The sequence below is a fragment of the Saccostrea cucullata genome, unplaced genomic scaffold, assembly GCF_032062105.1.
Source record: "Saccostrea cucullata isolate Sc308-1 unplaced genomic scaffold, CSIRO_AGI_Scuc_v1 ctg1228, whole genome shotgun sequence".
Lineage (NCBI taxonomy): Eukaryota > Metazoa > Mollusca > Bivalvia > Ostreida > Ostreidae > Saccostrea > Saccostrea cuccullata.
In genome coordinates, this window is record NW_026929291.1 from 204,371 (window position 1) to 224,809 (window position 20,439).

The 20,439-nt window shown below is 32.5% G+C and overlaps 1 protein-coding gene, 1 long non-coding RNA gene and 1 pseudogene across 2 annotated transcripts in view; all 3 read right to left on the reverse strand.

Moving 5' to 3' along the window:
• Positions 1 to 3,741: 3,741 nt before the first annotated feature.
• On the reverse strand, positions 3,742 to 4,393 carry LOC134280337 (uncharacterized; annotated as a pseudogene).
• Positions 4,394 to 7,424: 3,031 nt separating this feature from the next.
• LOC134280352 (uncharacterized) overlaps positions 7,425 to 20,439 on the reverse strand; it is a 50,305-nt gene continuing 37,290 nt past the window's right edge. Inside the window, exons 6-8 of the mRNA XM_062762761.1 lie at positions 18,368 to 18,487; positions 7,866 to 8,114; positions 7,425 to 7,591 (exon numbers count right to left, since the gene is read on the reverse strand). Of these exons, the coding sequence (XP_062618745.1) occupies positions 7,482 to 7,591; positions 7,866 to 8,114; positions 18,368 to 18,487 (479 nt within the window). The 3' untranslated portion in view covers positions 7,425 to 7,481. The remainder of the gene's footprint in view (positions 7,592 to 7,865; positions 8,115 to 18,367; positions 18,488 to 20,439) is intronic.
• LOC134280338 (uncharacterized) lies at positions 10,170 to 12,370 on the reverse strand. Its single transcript, XR_009994886.1, has 3 exons — positions 12,182 to 12,370; positions 11,225 to 11,282; positions 10,170 to 10,628 (listed from the first exon to the last, which is right to left on the reverse strand). It is a non-coding gene; the product is annotated as an uncharacterized LOC134280338 (long non-coding RNA).

Sequence of the window (20,439 nt, forward strand, 5' to 3'; positions counted from 1 at the left end):
GACAGGCTAATTAAAGAACAGTGGAGGTGGCGATCTGACATTGCTAAGGACGGATACATAAAAGACTAAGTTGAAAATCCATGTGTTATATATCTAAAGACTTGGGAATATAACTTTATAAGAAGTATATTATAAACAATAATATGCAAGTACAAGTAAATAAAACCAACATAACTTTATTTCTACCCTTGATATAATTATTTCAATAGTACCCGTTATTTCTATGGTGGTTGCAACACTTGGTAAATTTACTTCGTTTTCGGATGAATCATATTACTATCAATTTCAACAGAAATGTTTGTATTTAACTAAGGTGAAACACTTTCATTCTAACAAATTTTTAATGATTTAATATCATTACTTGCGTTTGAAAGAGTTTTGTCATCGGCCTAATTATAGAAATCACAATCTGACACATGGAATATATCTTTGATAAAAATATCAATTTTCTTCGTGAATATGTAAATAAAGAGGAAAGTTCACTTTAAGCATAACCAGGAAAATATGTTAAAAAATCATAGCAATTTCAGCCTTATACTGTTACTTGTTTTAATACGATGTGTTACAATGTGCTGGATATACCTTTTAGGCCACGACATTTAGGCAAAAAACCGTTTTTGTTAATGTCGTTCAAGCTAGTACACTTATTTATAAGAACTTCTGTTTTCAAAAATGAATTGAAATGCTGCTTGAAATTTGAATTTCAATCCCATGTTTTCTCGGCCGTCCGCGTCTTTCGAAGCGCGGACGGCCGAGAAAACACTCAGGTTTTCTCCGACGTCGGCAATGAGACCATTGCAGACGGCCGAGAAAACATTGGATTGAAATGCAAGTTTCAAAAAAGCACATATCAATATCTGTATTACATACATTCAAATCTCTTATTAATAAGCTGAGATAAGATCAGATAAGCTAATATTTATTTAAAATCAGGTACATCGACAACGAAGATTAGTTCTGAAGAGCTTTTTTCGACTACATTATAATATTACATAAAATAAAACAATCATGCGTAGAAAATCAAGAAACAGCTTTTAAAATTTACATCACACTACCAAAATATCACTACATGTATTACTCCTTGGTGCTTAACAATGACATAGTATTAATCACATTAGGACTAACAAACTGAAAATAAATTTAACCATGTTTACTAGTTTTTAAAAATTGAATTAACAACAAGCACAACAATTACAACAATTTCCGTACCATCTATTTACATTTGATTTGAACTGGTTAAAAGTAGTAATATTTTTAAAAGATGCTGGTAAAGAATAACAAAGTTTGGCGGACTCATATCTTAAAGACTTCAGCTCATATGTTGTTGATCTTGGTTTTGGTAACAGAGCAGTTTTCTTACTATTTTAAAACTTTTATTAAATTTTGGCCTACTAATGACAGGAACCTTCTATGAGAAAATAGCCTTATGAAATTTAATTGTTTTAATTGCATCAGTGAAAGTTTCTGTTTTATTTTGGGGGCTTTTTTTTGCCGATAGGTTGGTAGATTTTTGAAATATGCGTGAATAATGCTTAACAGAGAAAAACCTAACAGAAAATTCTTCCCAGGAGAATCTATCCTAAAATAAAACAGAATATTGAAGAATTGTAAAATTTTAGATTTCATTATTTTGCAATATTTTATACTGACTGCTGAGTTTTTTATGAATATGTACAAATTTTAGCGTTCAATTATCACATCGAGATTTCTTTTCCCTCACAAGATAGATCTGCAGATAGTGGCGGTAGCACAGGTGCAAATACTTGGACAGTTTTCTCGAATCTTCCTCCACAGGGTCCTCAATTCTCTTCTAGCACCCGATTCATCAACATTTCCACATGTTCATAAGTCTTCTTTTCTTTTACTGGATACACAGTCCACGTTTCTGATTGTTTGTTGAGCGTTCTCTGAAGTCTAAAGTATTATTATAATTATACGTGAAGTATTAAGTAATTATATTCGAATAATTTTACCATTGAGAAAGTAACTATTGACTAATTTGAGAAAGTTCTTAACATAAAGGAAATTTTAAAGGTGGAGGTGTAAGGAACATATAAGATGATATTTATTCAGAACAATTAGGGGCCGGTTAGGGCTTCAAGTAAAGACAAATACATGTACGTACGAGCAGAAATTAAAATTTAACTGTAGGTATTTACTAATTTCAGAAACATCAAAATGGCTAAATAGAATCTCTAATTGCATGAAACAGGTTCTTCAATGAGCAGTGTTTATAAATTTCTTGACTTGGTATTTTTCTGTCATTCGATACAATACAGAAAAACAGTGAAAGTTAAGTTTTATAGCTGATACCTCAATGTTCCATCTTTATTTCTGGTGGGCCTTCTGTCTACATTTTGGTTGTAATTTAGGGTTGCTAGAAGTTTTCTGGCTGTGTGTACAGGTGGACTGTATGAGTGTCGATAAGACGTGGCAGCTTTCCAGATCAACTGTTCTTCTACAAAGTAACAATTTTGAAATTCATACTCATTTTGTTTTTTGTTAATTTCCTACATAATGAGCTAAAATTGATAGAAATCAAATCTTCAACATATAAATTTTGTTTCTTACCGAAATTTAGATAAACTATGTTGTTAATGCAGAACTTGTCCGGGCCTGGAGACCATAAACTGAGAACAGACTTAAGTCAAAAATTTTATCTTCAATATCTTGAGTTTTTTTTTATTTTGTTTGCTTAAAAATTTGGAGGTTTATATAATATTCCAATTTAAACATATGAAGAAAATCTTGTGTTCTTATGATTATTCCAAAAGTTATAGTGATTTGAAAATTCGACTTAAGTCTTTTCTCAGTTTATAGTCTTGGGGCCAGGATAACTTTTCCTAAAGCTTCATGAGCTGGACTGCCCTTTGTCAGCTTCACTTTTTGTTTCCTGTGGCATCTGACAAATGACCATGGGTACATGCACTGACACCCATTTTACTGTAAGGCAAAAACCACTCATGCTTATCCACCACATGGTGCAGAACACCATACCATGTCCCCTAAAAACAACCACATATCTTAGATAAATCATCATTTTTCACTTTCAGTCATCCAAGTTAAGTTTGATGGAAATTTGATACCTACATTTGTTCCATTTTTTCATATTATTAACTGAGTTTTAGTGTTTAAATGTGTAATGTTTAGATGCACAAACCATGAATTCTTCTACATAATGCCAAAACTGGTTAGTTCTTGTAAACATTGATTGCCTTTGTAATATTAACTTTAGAAACCTTCCATTTTTTGGAAATTGCAGACAAACAGACAGACAGATGGGCGGAGAGGGCAAATAATTATATACTCCTCAATACTTCGTTTTCGGGGGATAAAAAGTGGGAATCTTATTCCCATTGTAATCCTAAATGCAATATACTTACTACTTTATGTATATTTAATACAGTATTTTTTCCAACCCAAAATAATCCGCGAAAAAAGAATTGAGGCAGAGATTGTCAAGTCTCCATCATGAAGACCCCTATTTAGGACAAGTTGAGAGCATCACTTTTCACCTCCTCACCCCTGTTCTGTTGTAAAAAAACACAAATATGTTTTCAAGTTTCAAAATATTGGTTTTTATAACGAATTATTAATAATTACTGTACCATCTTAATGGTCTTGGATCAGGCTCATTTAGTTCTTCAACTTCGGACGTGATTCTTGAACACAGTTTTTAATACAATGAATTATTTAAATTGAATAATACATGCAGGGAGGATTAAAACCTTAAAATACTTGTGTTACCTAAAACATTTCAGATTTTGCAGAATTGTAATTTTACCACCTTTTGATTACACGGACGGATTCGCTGGTTTTCCTGAAAGGTGACACAGGTTAACGTTTTGTTAAAATTTTTAAACTAATGTTATTAGGCTTTTACAGTTAAGTTTTGTGTAGCACAAGTGGTCAATCAAGCTCCTGATCCAATTGGCGAGATCTTCACACTGCTTCTGTTTGGATGCAGCTAGGATCTTTTTCTTCAGACCTGAAAATAAGTCTTGTTTACAGAGTAGAATTAATACGTCCCATCTCCAACGGGCGTATAGAAATCAAAATTATTTTAATTGCTTCATTTGATCTTGCTGATTCAGACATATAAATATCATAGATGATAATAATAACTTTGGAGATAACTCAGAAAGTAAGTCATCATAAGAGTTAAACATCGGCAAATGTTGATTCCATACAAGATGTATGTATGTATTGTATATACAATTCAAATGAGGAATGAAAATAAATAGAATACCTCTTGTCACATGCCAAACATCGTAATGATGTGTCGTCTGCATCAAGTTCTCATTGTCCACTTCTGTATCTGGACATGGCGATCTATCACTATCGTACCAATCTCCATCCAGGTAATAGTACGCTCTAATCCTTTCTTCTCCATTCCCAAACTGTTTCAATTTTCTAAAATCTGAATCCGATTTAATACAATTAATCATCTCTTCACTGAATCCTTTTTAATATTTAATTCGCATGCATACTTTGTCAAATCTTATCAGAAACTTTGGAGTAATTCATGATAAACTTTGAACAGTGACCAAGGGAGTCCAATAACCAGGGGATCTCCTCTCTCCAAAGCTCGACCTGATGGTGATTGTCCCATACACGAGCAATTACCGGAAACAAAATGGCTGGCTGGTATGGACTGAAAGCTTATCTGGTAATGGTAGCAAAAAAATAATTAAAGAGGGTATATAAATACTTCATAATAGAGTTCAGTTATAAGGATCAGCAAATGAATGAATATGTAGCAATCCCTGGATAAAGTATGTCTTTTTCGAGCATAGGGGTCATAGTCCATACATGTACATGTTCAAATATAATAAATGTTTTTTAAAAAAACTTCATCCTTTACTCTTTGATTTAACTAAGTAAAGTGAAGCTTAAATTTTGATCTACTATCTATTTAACTAAAAGCAGATTTCTTGACAGCGTAGTTAATATTGATTGATTGATTGTATATTGTTTAACGTCCCACTCGAGAATTTTTCACTCATATGGAGAAGCGTAGTTAATAGAAAAACGTTACTATCCATAGGGAATCAGGTTAAAGTACCGGTTATACATGTATATTGCAATATAAATCAAAGATTAAATTACAGCATTTTACAGTCATATGTTACAATAAGTTACCTCCTTATTCCATGCAGCAATCTTTAAACTACGTTTTCCAATTCGTGATGATTCTGTCTGACATGCCATAGACACACTCTTCTCCTCCTATAATAAACATACAAGAGATAGTAATCCATCCGTAGAAGTAGAATTATGAGATACATATTTTACAGCAATATTCTTCTCTCTTCTCTTTCATAATTCTTGCATAAATGGTTCACTTTATTCTTCCATTCAAGAAATGTAGAACAAGTGCAAGTTGTTTTTGTTTTCTTAAAAATTTCAGAATAATTTACTCATACACATATGGACTTATTGCATTGATACACATTTTATTTAACATGTTTAAGCATTGTGGACATATTAAGCATGGAATTTAGTTTGGGTTAAGTAACTGAAATTCAGAGGAACATAGCGCTGAAGAATGTAATATCCATGCTAACCACATATTTCAATTTTAATTGAACAAGTCTTCAAGACATTAGAATTAATGTACAGGATTTATAATTAATAACGTCATTAAACGGGGCAAGTGAACAAATTTATTTATACCTACTTTTTTTATTTGGTATATTTTGGTTGACCTGATCAAACTGTACAGTTATCTAAATTATGCCCAAACAAAACGAGATAAACATATTTCTTACTACATATCGGATCCTCACCAATCTATCCTTGTTTAATACACTATGCATAATAACTAAATTTTCAGTTGTAAAATTCATTGTTAAATTCATGGAACTTAGGACCGAGAACCGAAAGTTAAATAGTAAGTTGAATACCGGTTTAGATCAGGATCAACATGTAGAAATTATTATAAATGAGAAGAAAATGACATAAGATGAGAATCTAGAATTCCTTTCTAGTTATCATGGTAATGGCCTAACAGATAAATAAATGATGTATATGGAATAAAAAGAAAAACATGATCAAATAATCCTTTCTCTCCGTTGGTTTCGTACTAAATGAGTAAACATATAAAAGTCATGGTCCATAGAACGTACCAAATTACACTCTATCTCCCTCTCTCTCTTTTAAAGATGTTATTACATTCCGGAACAGGCGTGGAAAAGGGAACGAACAGGCGTTGTTTGGATCCAAACACATTCATCCTGGTCTTGTGGCTGTTCTTATACTTCTTCAACACTTGTGTATTTCATGAAACATCTCTGAAAATATCTGCAATGAAATAACGATTTTTTTTAAACAGGTATAAAGAATACTAATCTGAATGATTCAGACATTACAGTGAAAACTCAATGTGATTTATTTTCTGTTTAACAAAAAAATCCAAGTAAAGCAGTTTCGGTGCAAATTTATTAAAATTTTTTAAAATTATTCTTTTTTATATCTAATATTTTCTTTATTTTAAATCCAAATTTACTCATAAAAGTCTACAAATTTCTGAAGTTAACATTAGTTTTATCGAATTACAAACACATACAGAACCAAAGAACTAACTCTGTTCCTCTTGCGCTTTCTATTGGTTCCTTGCATTGGAGTCCAAGGGGTGTTTACATGGGAAAACTTCAAGAACAGGTCGTTCAGTTCTTCACGTTTCCCCTGGTGTAGACGCTTCTTGGTAGGAATCCCGATGTCCTTCATGAGCGTTGACTGACTAACATATTATGCGCGAACGGACTTTGTGCGAATGTGTTTAAGAGCGAACGAATTCAGGGCGAACTAGAAAACGAGCTGACGGCATCAAAATAGAACGCGTTTCATGGCGATCGAACATACAAATAGTCATGTACAACTCATTGCAATCCTCTTTGAATTGGTCCTGCAGATAACTGTATAGTTCAAGGGACCAGACCAGTCTACCCTCGTCAGCTACACAAAACGACACCAGGCCACTCACAGTCGCTCATCTTTTTGAAAAACATGAACCGATACGCCATCTGACTATTGCTACATCCTGCCAAAACACACACGCGTCCGAAACTTTATTGGCCATTAACCCTTGGAAAATACACAACTCACTCGGATACTTTCTAATAATGGCGCAAACTGATTTCGTGTGACGTAACGTACACGTAAAGGTGTGTATTCATTATCTTTTCAGTTTGGGGGCAATACCGTAAATCTGGATTTTTTTGCTGTAGATAACTTTTTAGCAAATTTGCAATTTTATCGCATTCGCAAAAATATTTTTCTTAAAAAAAATTACCAATAAGAAAATGTATCAAAGCAGTGGTCATTCGCAAAATTTTGAAAAGTAAAAATTAATCAACAGCATTTTGACCCGAATTGGCAAAATAAAATCGATGTAAAAATTTCGAGATTTACGGTATCTCCTTAATGAATTACATTTCGTTTAAAAAACTTACTTTAACCTACAATAACCAATCTCGTAGTTACAGAATGTACTTACTTTCGGGAACAATAACCTTAAATGTCCTTTCCACTGTAGAATTCGGGAGACCAGGAACAGTAGATCTGCACATGATGATCGACTCTGTGTTTTCTGTAAAAATCCACCAAAAAAATAATGTCACTGACATACATCCATTAAACAAAGTTTAGAATAAATAAACATATTTAAGAATAATCATTACTTCATTGTAACCGTCCCGCCCTTCTATGAGATTGATAAAAAATTAATCATTAACAAATAGTATTTTATCGTTATTTAGAATGATTATTATTCAAATAAAAAATAATTATGATAATTTGTAAATTGAGACAATTTGTTGATATGCCTTTTTTTCAATTAAAAGTATGTAAAAAGAATGAGAAACCTTTCAGTTTTATGTCATATGCTATAAATTGCACTCCTTCATCGTTTTGCATGTCTTCCACCCTTCCCTCCAAGAGTTCGTCACCAATCATGATCGTAACATTAGCCTTGGGTGTACTGCCCTTCACCATGCATTCTGGACTGTACAGTCCTGGATCAACTTCAATTGTGTATAGAGTAGTAAGGTTGTCGAGTGTCAGGGTTTCTATCATAGACTGGTTAATCCTGAAGGACATTTCTGTGATTGGTTCTGTTAAATATTGAAGTAATGAATAGAGATTATGCTCAAAAATCCCTCCAAATAGTACATCAGGAGCAGAGCAAACGCGGACATTAACATCTTCAGAGGTGGGATCAGGTGCCATGACATAGTTAGCATCCCCTATCGATCAGGTTTACCCACCGTTTGCTTCTTGTCATAATTTGACAAATGGATATCAGTAGAAAATGCAGTGTCGAAATAATTACCAATTTATTTGCATTAAAATTTTTGATCAGAATTCAAGTTTAAAAGATATTTATTTAATGACAAGGTTTACAAAACATAATCAATATTTTACAAGTCCACTGAAACAATCCTGTTAGTTTCGACCTCTTGTCCTTTTACCTATTTTTCTAAAACGTAAAGAGTACCATGCGAATATTCAGCAGATTTTTGACACATAGAGTGTACTTCTATGGTATTTAGCATGTGCACTGATTTCAAAAAAACATAATGAAAAATACAAACGTCATCATTCACTTGAACTTTGACCTGCTTAGTGCTGTTATCCTATAAGTTGACAAATCTATCCTATCCTATCGTGAATCCTACATCCACAATCCTATCCTGTGATTTCAGTCTAATCCTATCCTATTCTATCCTGCAACTCTCAGTTTTTTAATATTTAGGAATTAATTCGTAATTAAAGGTGGGCTAGTACTGATTTTGCAAACATATGTAAATAAATTGGGCTACCAGAAGAATATAATCAGTGTTTTCATTTTCCTACTAACAATGACCGGGAGACCCGGGATCGCGACTTGCGTTCGGCGTGTTATAATTAATTATTTTTAAAAATCAAAGGCCTATACGGTAATAATGTTTCATGTAATTTTTTTTTCCTAAACTGGGCACCATGAAAATGACATGCATGTACATGTATAGTCTAACTGTGCTTGTATAACAGGTTTTTCTGTATGCAATTCTAAAAAAAAAAAAGATATGACTAGACTATAAACCAAACAGACAAGTCAAAATTTAGATCTAGAATATCCTGACTTTCACATATTAAACATTTTCAATGTAAAATTGTCTGATAATATCTAATATTAAATGCATAATTTATTCTTATTGAAAATTTCGGTTCATCATCTGTTGTATGTGATATTTTTCAAACATGAAAAATATATAGTTGCTAAATAAAATTCAAGATAATCGATATGTTATTTTTTTTTCATTTTACTTCAGTGTCTTCTGAGTTTATGGTCACGCAAGTGAGTTAAGGCTAAATATGGATATTCTATGCAAATGAGCTAATAAAAATGCATATATATATAGTTGTATATTTTATGTACAGAGAAAGTTCAAATTGATTTTTTTATACATACTAAGTACACTTTATTCATGCAAGTGTACATTATGACGTCATATTATAACGTTAATGTTCTCTCCCATTCAAGGCAATAAATCACATCAACAAAATCATGTTGGTGCAAGGGCATATCGTATCTAATCTAAAATAAATAATGTATAATATTAAGGAGAATATAATCAATATTAATAATATTGCTGCACAATTCCTATGCACTTTCTCAATAGATAAAAATTTTAGGAAACTTGCACTGGACTGTGAATATTTTCTCTGTTTAAACCTAAAACTGCACGGATAGTAACTAAACTTTGCAGTGCCGACATTTGTGCAGCAATGTCTTAAATCCTTGGAATATCCTGCGTCTTTTTATATATTTTCTACATTGTTATTGTCTGACAGATTGACAGTAATAAATATTGTATTGAGGTCAAACATGTTCCTTAGATCTTATAAAACACGCATAAGGAATTAAAAATTCACATTAAATACAGTTACTGTATTTTTAACTCATACTTGAGTAAGCCAGGTTTGTATATGACCTTGGTATTTGATCTTAAATGTTAATCAGTGTCTGATTGAGAAATATTAAAATGCTCCACACATGTTCCTTATATCTTATAAAACATACATAAGAATTCATAGTATTTACAGTATTCTTGAGTTAACCTTGTATTTGACCTTGAAATTTGATCTTAAAATTTCAGTGTTTAAATGAGAAAAATACTTTATCAAATTCACAATATTTTAATTCAAGATGATTCCTCAACAATGTTTAACAATTGAATATTCCATTACCATGAGACAAAGTCATTAAAAGTATCAATGCACAGCATTTATGAATTTCAATGCAAAGATCACAGACACATGTTCATGAATTTTGTTTAAATTTAAGTTTATTAATGTTGTTATTACAGTTGTATAATGTTTTACATGCATATAATTTGGCTTTCTAATCCGACGCTCAAATTGAAATTCAAATGTCAGAGTTATTGTCAGAGAGATAATCATAAACTGAACAGTTCCACAAATGTCAACAATGCACAGAAGACAAACACTGATCTCTTTGATAAAAGCACCTTGATTTCAGACTTGGGACTCTTTGACACTGGTTTGAACATATCTTTCATCGTTTACTCTAACAACATATGGCATGAACTGCATTCTGAACAGCTGCAAATGTGCGGTGTTTCCTGAAAAAAAAAACATTATAGGCATGTAGATTGTAAATTTTGTGATACACATTTCATACACATTTAAAATGTTTTTGATTGTGATTATCTTTCACATATCATGTACAATTGGCTTTAATTTCACCTTTGTCTCTCCCAAAGTAATGCATTTAGAAATCATGAAAAAATAAAATCTTATACTGCAACCTCACTCAGAAAAAATAAAAAAAAAAAATCTTATTTAGCATATTTTACTTGTACAATAATTCATAATTCATTTTATCTTGTCAACTTGCTAACAAGTATGAGTACATTTGTTTTAGTGACTTTTCTCTATTTTCTGCTTGTATTTATCCATTAATGTTTTTTTTCCTTGGTTTTTTTTTTGGTCTTGAAATTTGAATATGAAAAAGAAGAAGAAAATATATATTTTCCAACAACATGATGACAAGAAAAATTCAACATTTCTTTCAGTTTTACTCTCAAGATTTTTGAAAGAAGAAAATCACTTGTTCCGAGAAACTGCAGACATGTCACCTCAACTCAGATAATGTTGTTTATGTATTTTAATCAATTAATGACCATGCAAAAATACATGAAAAAAAAATCATACATACTTTTTAGATTAAAATCCTTTATACTGTGATGACGCATGAGTGCAGGCAAATCCATTTTCTGTAATGATGAATATTAAAATATAAACGTATGTTTCATAACTCACAATACATCATACATAATGTGCAATATGTAATTGCACTGCTGATTGAGCTCATTTAACATATAACAAGTAGCATTAGAAATGGTCATGATGATTTTACATTCATAATAAATTACACTGAAAAGAAAGAAACTTTTTTCTTACATTATTAGGGAAATGATAAGAGTATAACAACCTGATTAAGGCATAATATATATGATTGTTTTAGTCTTAGAGCTCATTGATAGCTGATTAAATCATATGACAGAATATTTGTAAATGTTTACCCCCCCCCCCCCTTCTGTCAATTCTACTTCTTTTTTCCGCACCCAATTTTTGTTTATAGCGAGCGCAGCGAGCGTCTCGAAGCGACGCTCGTAACTGCGAGCTCTAACGACAACGCCTGGGCGAAGAGAAAATTCGGACTACTGCACATTCATTCTTTAGAATTTTTTGCCGCAGTAATTTTGACCCACAATGCATCACTTAGTAAAGTTGCGTTCTCGTGAGAAGGACGGCAAATGTACAACAAAACGTTTACTCGCCTTTATTGAATGGATACACATTGAAGATAAATAGTAAAGGTAACTTTTTTCAATAACTTTCAGCACTGTTCAGTTTTTTCTTGGCATTTGTAACTTACATACGACTTCATGTGACGTCATAGTCTAGACGTACCAAATGTCACGTGCGGTTTCACGAGCCCGATCTAAATTAAAACAATAGAGAAGTTTTCGCTCGCTCTTACGGTCGCACCGTCAACATATTATTAAATAAAATAAAATGTTTATAGTTTAAGACATTAGAACATTGTTTAACGGGATAAATATTTATAAAAATGCAAACATGTCCAGTGTACAATGTGTAGTATACTTACATGATCTCGCACATCATCTTTTCAAGTCCGCTGTTGACGGTTCCTGTGGAATTATCCAAACAAACAGAGCATATTTAACAGAAAAACATGTTATAACACTTTTACACAAGTAAGACTCGGTTAAATAATCCAAACAAGCCGAAGAAATACGGTTTATCGATGCCTGGACTCTTCGTTGTTTACATTCCCAAATTCTTACGGTGATCGTTCACGGTTATATCGTACGCCGTGTTACTCTAAGTTTATAATGTAAATCTGTGTTTAGAGGAAAGATTGTTTTAAATTTCTATTTAAATTTCATAAATATTTTTTTTTATAAACATTTTATATCGTATTTCGTTTTTGTAATTTATTCTGAAATATGAATGAACCTTTGCTCGAATCTGATTGGCTGTAGGATACAGGATAGGATAGGATAGGATTGTATTAACTTTGATATGTTTCTATCGTGAATCCTCAATCCTGAATCCTATCCGATCCCATCCCATGTCAACTTGTGTGAAAGCAGCACTGTAAGCATGTGCACTGATTGTAACAAACATTATGAAAAATACTAGCGTCATCATTCACTTGAACTTTGACCTACTTTACAGGGAGTACACCGACAACGTAAAGAAGAAAGTACGGTATGCGCAAAAATCTGCCCTGTCCCAAATTCTAATTAAATTGTTCTTGAAAGATGTCTAGAGTGACCACTTCCTAAATCATTTTAATTTTTGTTATTATCTCAAACCATTTCTCCTAGAGAGCTCTTTAAGTATAGGATGTTTTCGTAAGAAAATAACGCTATGACGTTATGACGTCAACTTGACGTTATCGGATTTCAATATTTTAATCCCGATACAGCGCAAAAAAATGAACTCAAAAAACAAGCTACAACTTACTCTTCTGTTCCCTTTGTGAGCTATTCTTAAAATGTAGACTGCGTTTAATATTTGCTGAATTCAAAAATTAATTTGTTTTACTTGAAATACCGGTATTGTTGGTCATTGATTTTGCTACTTTTTCCGAGAAAACGATTCATCAAGAAAGGCGATGGAACATGATTTATAGATTGAAGAATTTTATGATCACGAATAAATCTTAAACTTCTGGATGAACGATATATCTTTCTTTTATTCACGTTGTTTTGTGTGTGTGAGGGTGTGTGTGTATACAGTTTAAGTTTGTAAATAGAAAACAAACACGAGGACATAAATGAAATACAGGCACCAGTGGCGGATTTAAGCTTGGGCGCAACCGGGGCGCTCCTTCCCCCTAAAATTGTCAAACTTAACGTAAATCACAGTTTCGTATAGAAAATGTAAATATGTATACTTGGTACACCTCATTTTTACCCTACAAAATCTGTAGAATCCATGAGCTTCCAGACCCCTTGCCTACATTTGGCACCCCCTCTAACTTGAATTGCTGGATCCGCGCCTGGGCACGTAGCATCGTTTTTGAAAGTGTGGGGGAGGGGGGCAACCGGAGGAATTTTTTTACTTACCTGAAAAAGTTGACAAGCAAAACAAACAAACAAACAAACAAAAAAACCCCGAAAATTGAAAGTTGCCCAAACTCGAAAATCCTATTTCGTGGGGGGGGGGGGGGGGGGGCAACTTCAAAGTCAAATTACTTTCACTTCTCTACTATGGTAAAAAGTGGGGGGGGGGGGCAACCATCCTTTCAATGTACAATTACTATAGTAAAGGTAATGTTGGGGAGAAAAGTGGGGGGGGGGGCAAGCCCCCCTGTTGCTACGTCCCTGAAAAAATTGCATACGACATTGTTCGTGCATTATGGTTCTTTATGCGAATACAAAAGTTCACATGAACTTATTTTTTTCAACATTACAAAAAATGTGTGCAAAAACATTCAAAAGAGATACGATGTCTTTTTTGTAAATAATTTGCATTGAAAAGTCCCTTTCTGACAAGTCATGTCAGAAAGGGACTTTTCATGATCACGTGAAATCATTAATCCAGCCTTAGGATTTTCAGTATTATTGAATCATGGTTAGTAACACACCCTCCCCAAACACACACCCCGACCTCCCCTTTTTTTTGATTCACACGTAATGCACATTCTTTACTGCCATCATGTTCACTAAATGGAAATATCTAACCTTGGTATTTTTAACGATGTCTTTTGTTTACTTTTTATTTCAGATCTTTGTTACGCCCCGAAATTCTGGAACATGTAGTTGCTGCAAACCTTGCACATTAGCTATCAGAATTTCGGAGCAAAAAAGAGATCTAATTTAAAAAAATTCTCCAGAGGTTAAACATCGATATATCATTAATAATTATGCTCCATTGACATAACAATGCTTTAAAATTAAAATGTGGAATATAGATTCTTCAGAGTTATACTGGCACGTAGCAAGTTTTTCCAAACATTACGGCTTTTACTATTGAAAATGTTCATTGAAAGACTGGGTCACTCTCCCTCCCCTCAGCTTTTACTACCGTAAAGTGATATTAGGGAAATATAGTACCTTATACCAAGAATAGATATTGAAGAAGTCGGCACCTGAAAAAAATTGGCCTATCTGAGCTAAAAATAACTACGAGATTAGGAATTATTTTTAAAGATGATATTCGGTATCTACGTTCAAATTAAATTTTTTCTCAAATTTAAACTTAAATATTCCCAAGTTTCTGTGGGTTAGATTGACTTCAAACTGTGTCAAATATTTTTTATCCGAGCCGGAAATGAATATATAAGTTATTGTTTAAATCTCGGATATCTATGAAACGCAATTGATTTAAATTGTGTAATTTACAGGAATTCCGATCTTTATATAAAGTATTCTTAAGCGAATATACATGTACAAGTACTTTGTGAACATTGTATCTAAATCTAACTTTTTTACACAACACTCCTTTACAATGAATATACCTTTACAAGATGATGTGACACGGATTAATGAGAACTAAGTTTATTTAACTTTTATATACTGTACATGGGGAAAATAACTCGCGGTGTTAATATTCGCTATATTCACGGTGTTAACAAATTCGTGAATTAAAGAAACAGTGAATAAGTTTTGAATAATATCCATGTTTTATTTAAAATTTTGAGAATAGATCTAGACTACGATAGGTTTATATACATATGTACGTGTAGTACCTGATCATGATCCCCAAAAAGTTTTGTGTTTGAATTTTCTTCTTAAAAAGTGACTTATATGTCGCTTCCCAAGTCCGTTACCATTTGACGTTTCAGGGATCCTTGACAGATAAATAATGACAGTCATTTTAGTTTATATAATTATGTGGCAATTTTAAGTTACTAGAAAGGTGAAAATAGGCCCTTTTCTTTAATTCATCGTGTAGTATGTAAAAAAAAGTCTCTTAAAATAAAGGCTGGTGCATTCAAAAGTTTATCCAGAGGTGCAATAAGCAACAAATATAGAGCGTGAAATTAAATATCAACATTTTCAGACTATCATTTTTAGCTGGGCTTATTGCTCAAAGAGCAATTGCCGGCTTATGTGATCCTGTTCATGTCAGGATGTTGACCCCATAGTCGCCATTTTAAAGTTACGCAAAAATATAGTTCTTACTCTCAAACTGCTTTTGAGATAATACAAACACTAAATAAAGCAACAAAAATAAAACGAAGTTTTATCTATATAAAATAAACATTAGTAGTAATGACTTTGAAAACTTCATAAGTCAAAGAACATAGTTCATTAGCGTAAGGATTTTTGATAATCAGTGTTACCGTAGTTCGCTACACATACGAGGTAAAGCAGGAGAGGGAACCAGACTGGCCTGTTTGTTTACATTCAGCTGCGGTACCAGATTAATTCTGATTCTGACAAAATCGGACCGTGGTATTAGGATTGAAAAACTCACTGTCAGTGTCTTATCATTTATATTGATAGTTGTGAAATAATTTTTTCATTAGAATATAAACGTGATTCATGTAAGAAATCCATTCTACTCTGTGAATGAGCCCGGCTCTCTGAACTTCTGAGTACTTTGATTTATATTAAACATCTGGCTGGGGGGGGGGGGGGGGGGGGGGTTTATAATATATGCATGTTCGTTTATACGAGAATGCAACCATATATATACAGAATATTGATAATTTTGAACAGATCTTGCAAAGGGTTATTGTAAGTGTTTTAGAATAATAAAAAAAAAATAAATTATAAGAAAATCAAACTGGATCTATTTTGACGTCATCGTTTGCGTTATTACGTAATTTATTCACATCTGCTGACGGGTAGCTTTGAACTCTCTCAGTTTCCAAAATAAAATCCAGGCCCTTTTTCTTCTTCTGTACTAATACGATTAATCAAATTTACAATTTTTTGTATTTAAGTGTCTTCGTTGGTTCTTTATCCTTATTCAAAGTATTTGACAGATGCAGGTTACACATCGCAGGGTCCATCGTAATCTGCCTTATTATCCTTACATATTTTCCAGGCTTGTATGCTATTTTTCATGACTAATAGACTACCATGTAAAATAAATATATATTGCCGATGCATATAGTATTAATTTATTAACATTTTATGAGCTATGGTGACTTAATTTAAAATAAATAAAATTACACCTCTCAATGAGCTTTCAATCCGCCACCGGAAATACTGATGTAAAGTCAAAATAAACATACTGCACATTCCTCGAGCAAAATCTTATCGCTGTTTTCATCCGTCTATCATCAAAATGTTTTGAAATATACATGTTTTATTTTGCTCGCGGGATGTGCACTACTTCAATTTTAGAAATATCTGTTAAAAATAGTGGAAAAACTAGCAATTTCCGGAAAAAAACGGATCTTTACACGTGGTGTATACGTCTAATTAACTGAGTTTGGAAATTTTGCTTCGCATATTTTAAAACAACCAAACTTCTAGTATATGCACACAGACTTTATAATTTGGTAAACCTGTGTATTAAATTACGGAAAATAGTGGGCCTCCGTATTATAAGTAACGTACTTAATTCTTTCTGAAAAGTAGATCAATTTTGAGTGGTGGTGTTGATGATTAACATTTATACAAGTTTATAAGCTTATAATACTGCTTTTTGAAACCGTATTATATTCAGTGACCACAATCTGGTATTCAAATATTACGAAAATGCATGTACATGTATGTACATTTGAAACGTGATCCCATAACGGATGGTATAGAGTAAAGTCTTTAAAACACGTAAAATGATAAAATAATTATTTAAAATGATCTTAACTTAATTATACATTTAAGGATTGGGATTCATATTTTTGGATTGGCAGACTCTGTCTCCGTCTTATAGTATGTGTGTATGCTTTTGTGCATATATGAACTATCATGTTAGATTTTTTGCATGAAATACTGTATATGTTGTTAGCATATAATAGCTGACCACCCTTTGATTTAGTTGCATCTTTAAAGAAGCTAAAAGCTAAAAGCAGGCGACACATGCGTTCCTTGGAAAACTCTAGTTTGAAAAAGCAACATAAGATATTACGCATCACCACAGTTGCCCTACGTCTTATTTTAATGGTTACATACTTTTCTTGATTATCCTTACCCCTTATTTTAATGGCTACAGACTTTTCTGGATGATCCTTACCTCTTATTTTAATGGCTACAGACTTTTCTGGATGATCTTTACCCCTTATTTTAGTGGCTACAGACTTTTCTGGATGATCCTTACCTCTTATTTTAATGGCTATAGACTTTTCGGGATTATCCTTACCTCTGATTTTAATGGCTACAGACATTTCTGGATTACGCCTATCCCTGATTTTTATGGCTATAGACTTTTCTGGATGATCTTTACCCCTTATTTTATTGGCTACAGACTTTTCTGGATGGTCCTTACTTCTTATTTTAATGGCTTCAGACTTTTCTGGATGATCCTTACCCCTTATTTAAATGGCTGCAGACTTTTTCTGAATGATCCTTACTTCTTATTTTAATGGCTACAGACTCTTCTGGATGGTCCTTACTTCTTATTTTAATGGCTACAGACTTTTCTGGATGATCCTTACCCCTTATTTTAATGGCTACAGACTTTTCTGGATGATCCTTACCTCTTATTTTAATGGCTACAGACTTTCATGGATGATCCTTACTTCTTATTTTAATGGCTATAGACTTTTCTGGATTATCCTTACCTCTAATTTTAATGGCTACAGACTTTTCTGGATGATCCTTACCCCTTATTGTAATGGCTACAGACTTTTCTGGATGATCCTCACCTCTGATTTTAATGGTTCCAGACATTCTAGCAACAAGGTCATCCCTAACCCATTTCCCTCTCTCCTTCACTTGTTTTAAAACTTCACAGGTCAAGTTCCCAGCATCTGCCTTCTGTAAGTCTAATATACATCAAAAGAAGAAAGGATGTTTGTTATTTGAATTTCGCTTAAGGTCAAAATCTAGTAAATTAGTTGTTCATCAAATTTGAGAAAAACATTCCTATGAAAATGCTTTATTACATTAACTTGGTCAAATTATATTTTTATCAAACTTCATATGCTGATACATGCTGATGTTACGTTATTCAACTGCATCAAATATTTTTGACCTTGACCTCACTATTGACTTTGACTTTGCTCTTCTTTAGAAAGTGTTACACTTTATATTCTGATACAAACTGGTGGCAACTATTAACTGCATCAATATTTTAGGCCTTGACCTTTCATTTGACCCTAACTTCGCTTTTATTAATTTGTGTTTAGCTCAGTTTTAAAGAAACCACTCATAATATTTTTATCAAACTTCAAATGCTAATACAAACTGATGTATAAGCTTTTTAACTGTTTCAATATTTTTTTACCTTGATCTTACCTTTGAGATTAATTACATTTATTTTTAAATAAGTGTTTAAGGTTCATAAAGCCTCTGCTCAGTTACCTTAAAGATTTTCCAAAAGAAACATATTTTAGAAGTAAAATATAAATAATTATAGCATAGCTTGCGGGGCAAATTTGGACAAAAAAGACACTTCAAGACGACAAATTTATTAGGGAATAATAGAAAACTTTGTGGTTAAGATTTATATCTCTTATCAGACGTTAACTCACTTTTTAAATGAATAATACAAAATATATTAACATGCTGATATGTTTTTGTAAGAACTATTCAAACACAACAAAAATGTTTGACCTTTATCTTTTTGTGAACTTTCTTGTGACCTTGACCTTCCTTCTTTTTTTCATTTGCATTTTACTTAGTTTTAACGAAAATATCAAATAGATACTTATGTAAGCCTATGCACATCTACACTATTTTATGAGAATCATTCATAGAATCACCATTTTTTTAAGATTTCAATTTTAATTTTAAGAAAACTTTTGAAGATATTCTCATCAAATTTCAAAACACTAATACGCTGCATTCATGACATACCCTCAGCGGGTCATTCATGTCCTATGGAGATATTTCTAGTTTAAAACTATCATTTCAATGAAAAATTAAGAAAAAGGTATGTAATCCTTGTGAAAAGTAAATTGACTCTTTGACCCTAGATTTTGACCTAATTTATGGGAGAAATTCTCACTTTGGTGATGGCTTGTACTAAAACACAGTTAGATTATTCGAAATAAGTAACAAACCATAGATCAAGTTTAATTATTTAAAAAAAATTGATTTTTTAACCATGTAAAATGCGCTGTTCTGATCAAAGCATGTATGTCTTGTAAGGAAATTCAGAGAATTGTGGTACCCCACTTTTGGAGTCTTTGTGTGTGAGATGTCATTTTTAGGGCATATTGTGTCAAATATGAACGCCCTTTTACAGTGTATGTGTAATTCAGAAGTTATCACCTTTTTTTTAATTAGATCAATCCCTAAGTTTACGGGGTAAGTCATCATAGCATGTTTGTCACATGGGGCATGTCAAATATTAAATCTGCTACCGGGGGTCATGGTTTGAACAAACTTGAATGTACACTACCCGAGAATGCCTCTATATAAATATAATTTATCAGGGCTTTGCTGTTCTTGAAAAGAAATTTAAAAAAAAAAATTCCTTTATATTTCTACGTAAAAATTTGAGCGTCCATTGTGGCCCCGCCATACCCCTGGAGTCATGTTTTGAACAAATTTGAATCTACACTACCTAAGGATGCTTTCAAATAGATAAGACAAATTATGGTTTTGTTGTTCTTAAGAAGATTTTTAAAGATTTTTCTTTATATTCCTATGTAAAATTTTGATTGTCAACTGAAGCCCCGCCTTACCCTCGGGGGCCTGATTTAAAAAAAATTGAATATACACTGCCCAAGGATGCTTCCATATAAAGATAATTTATCATGGCTTTCTTGTT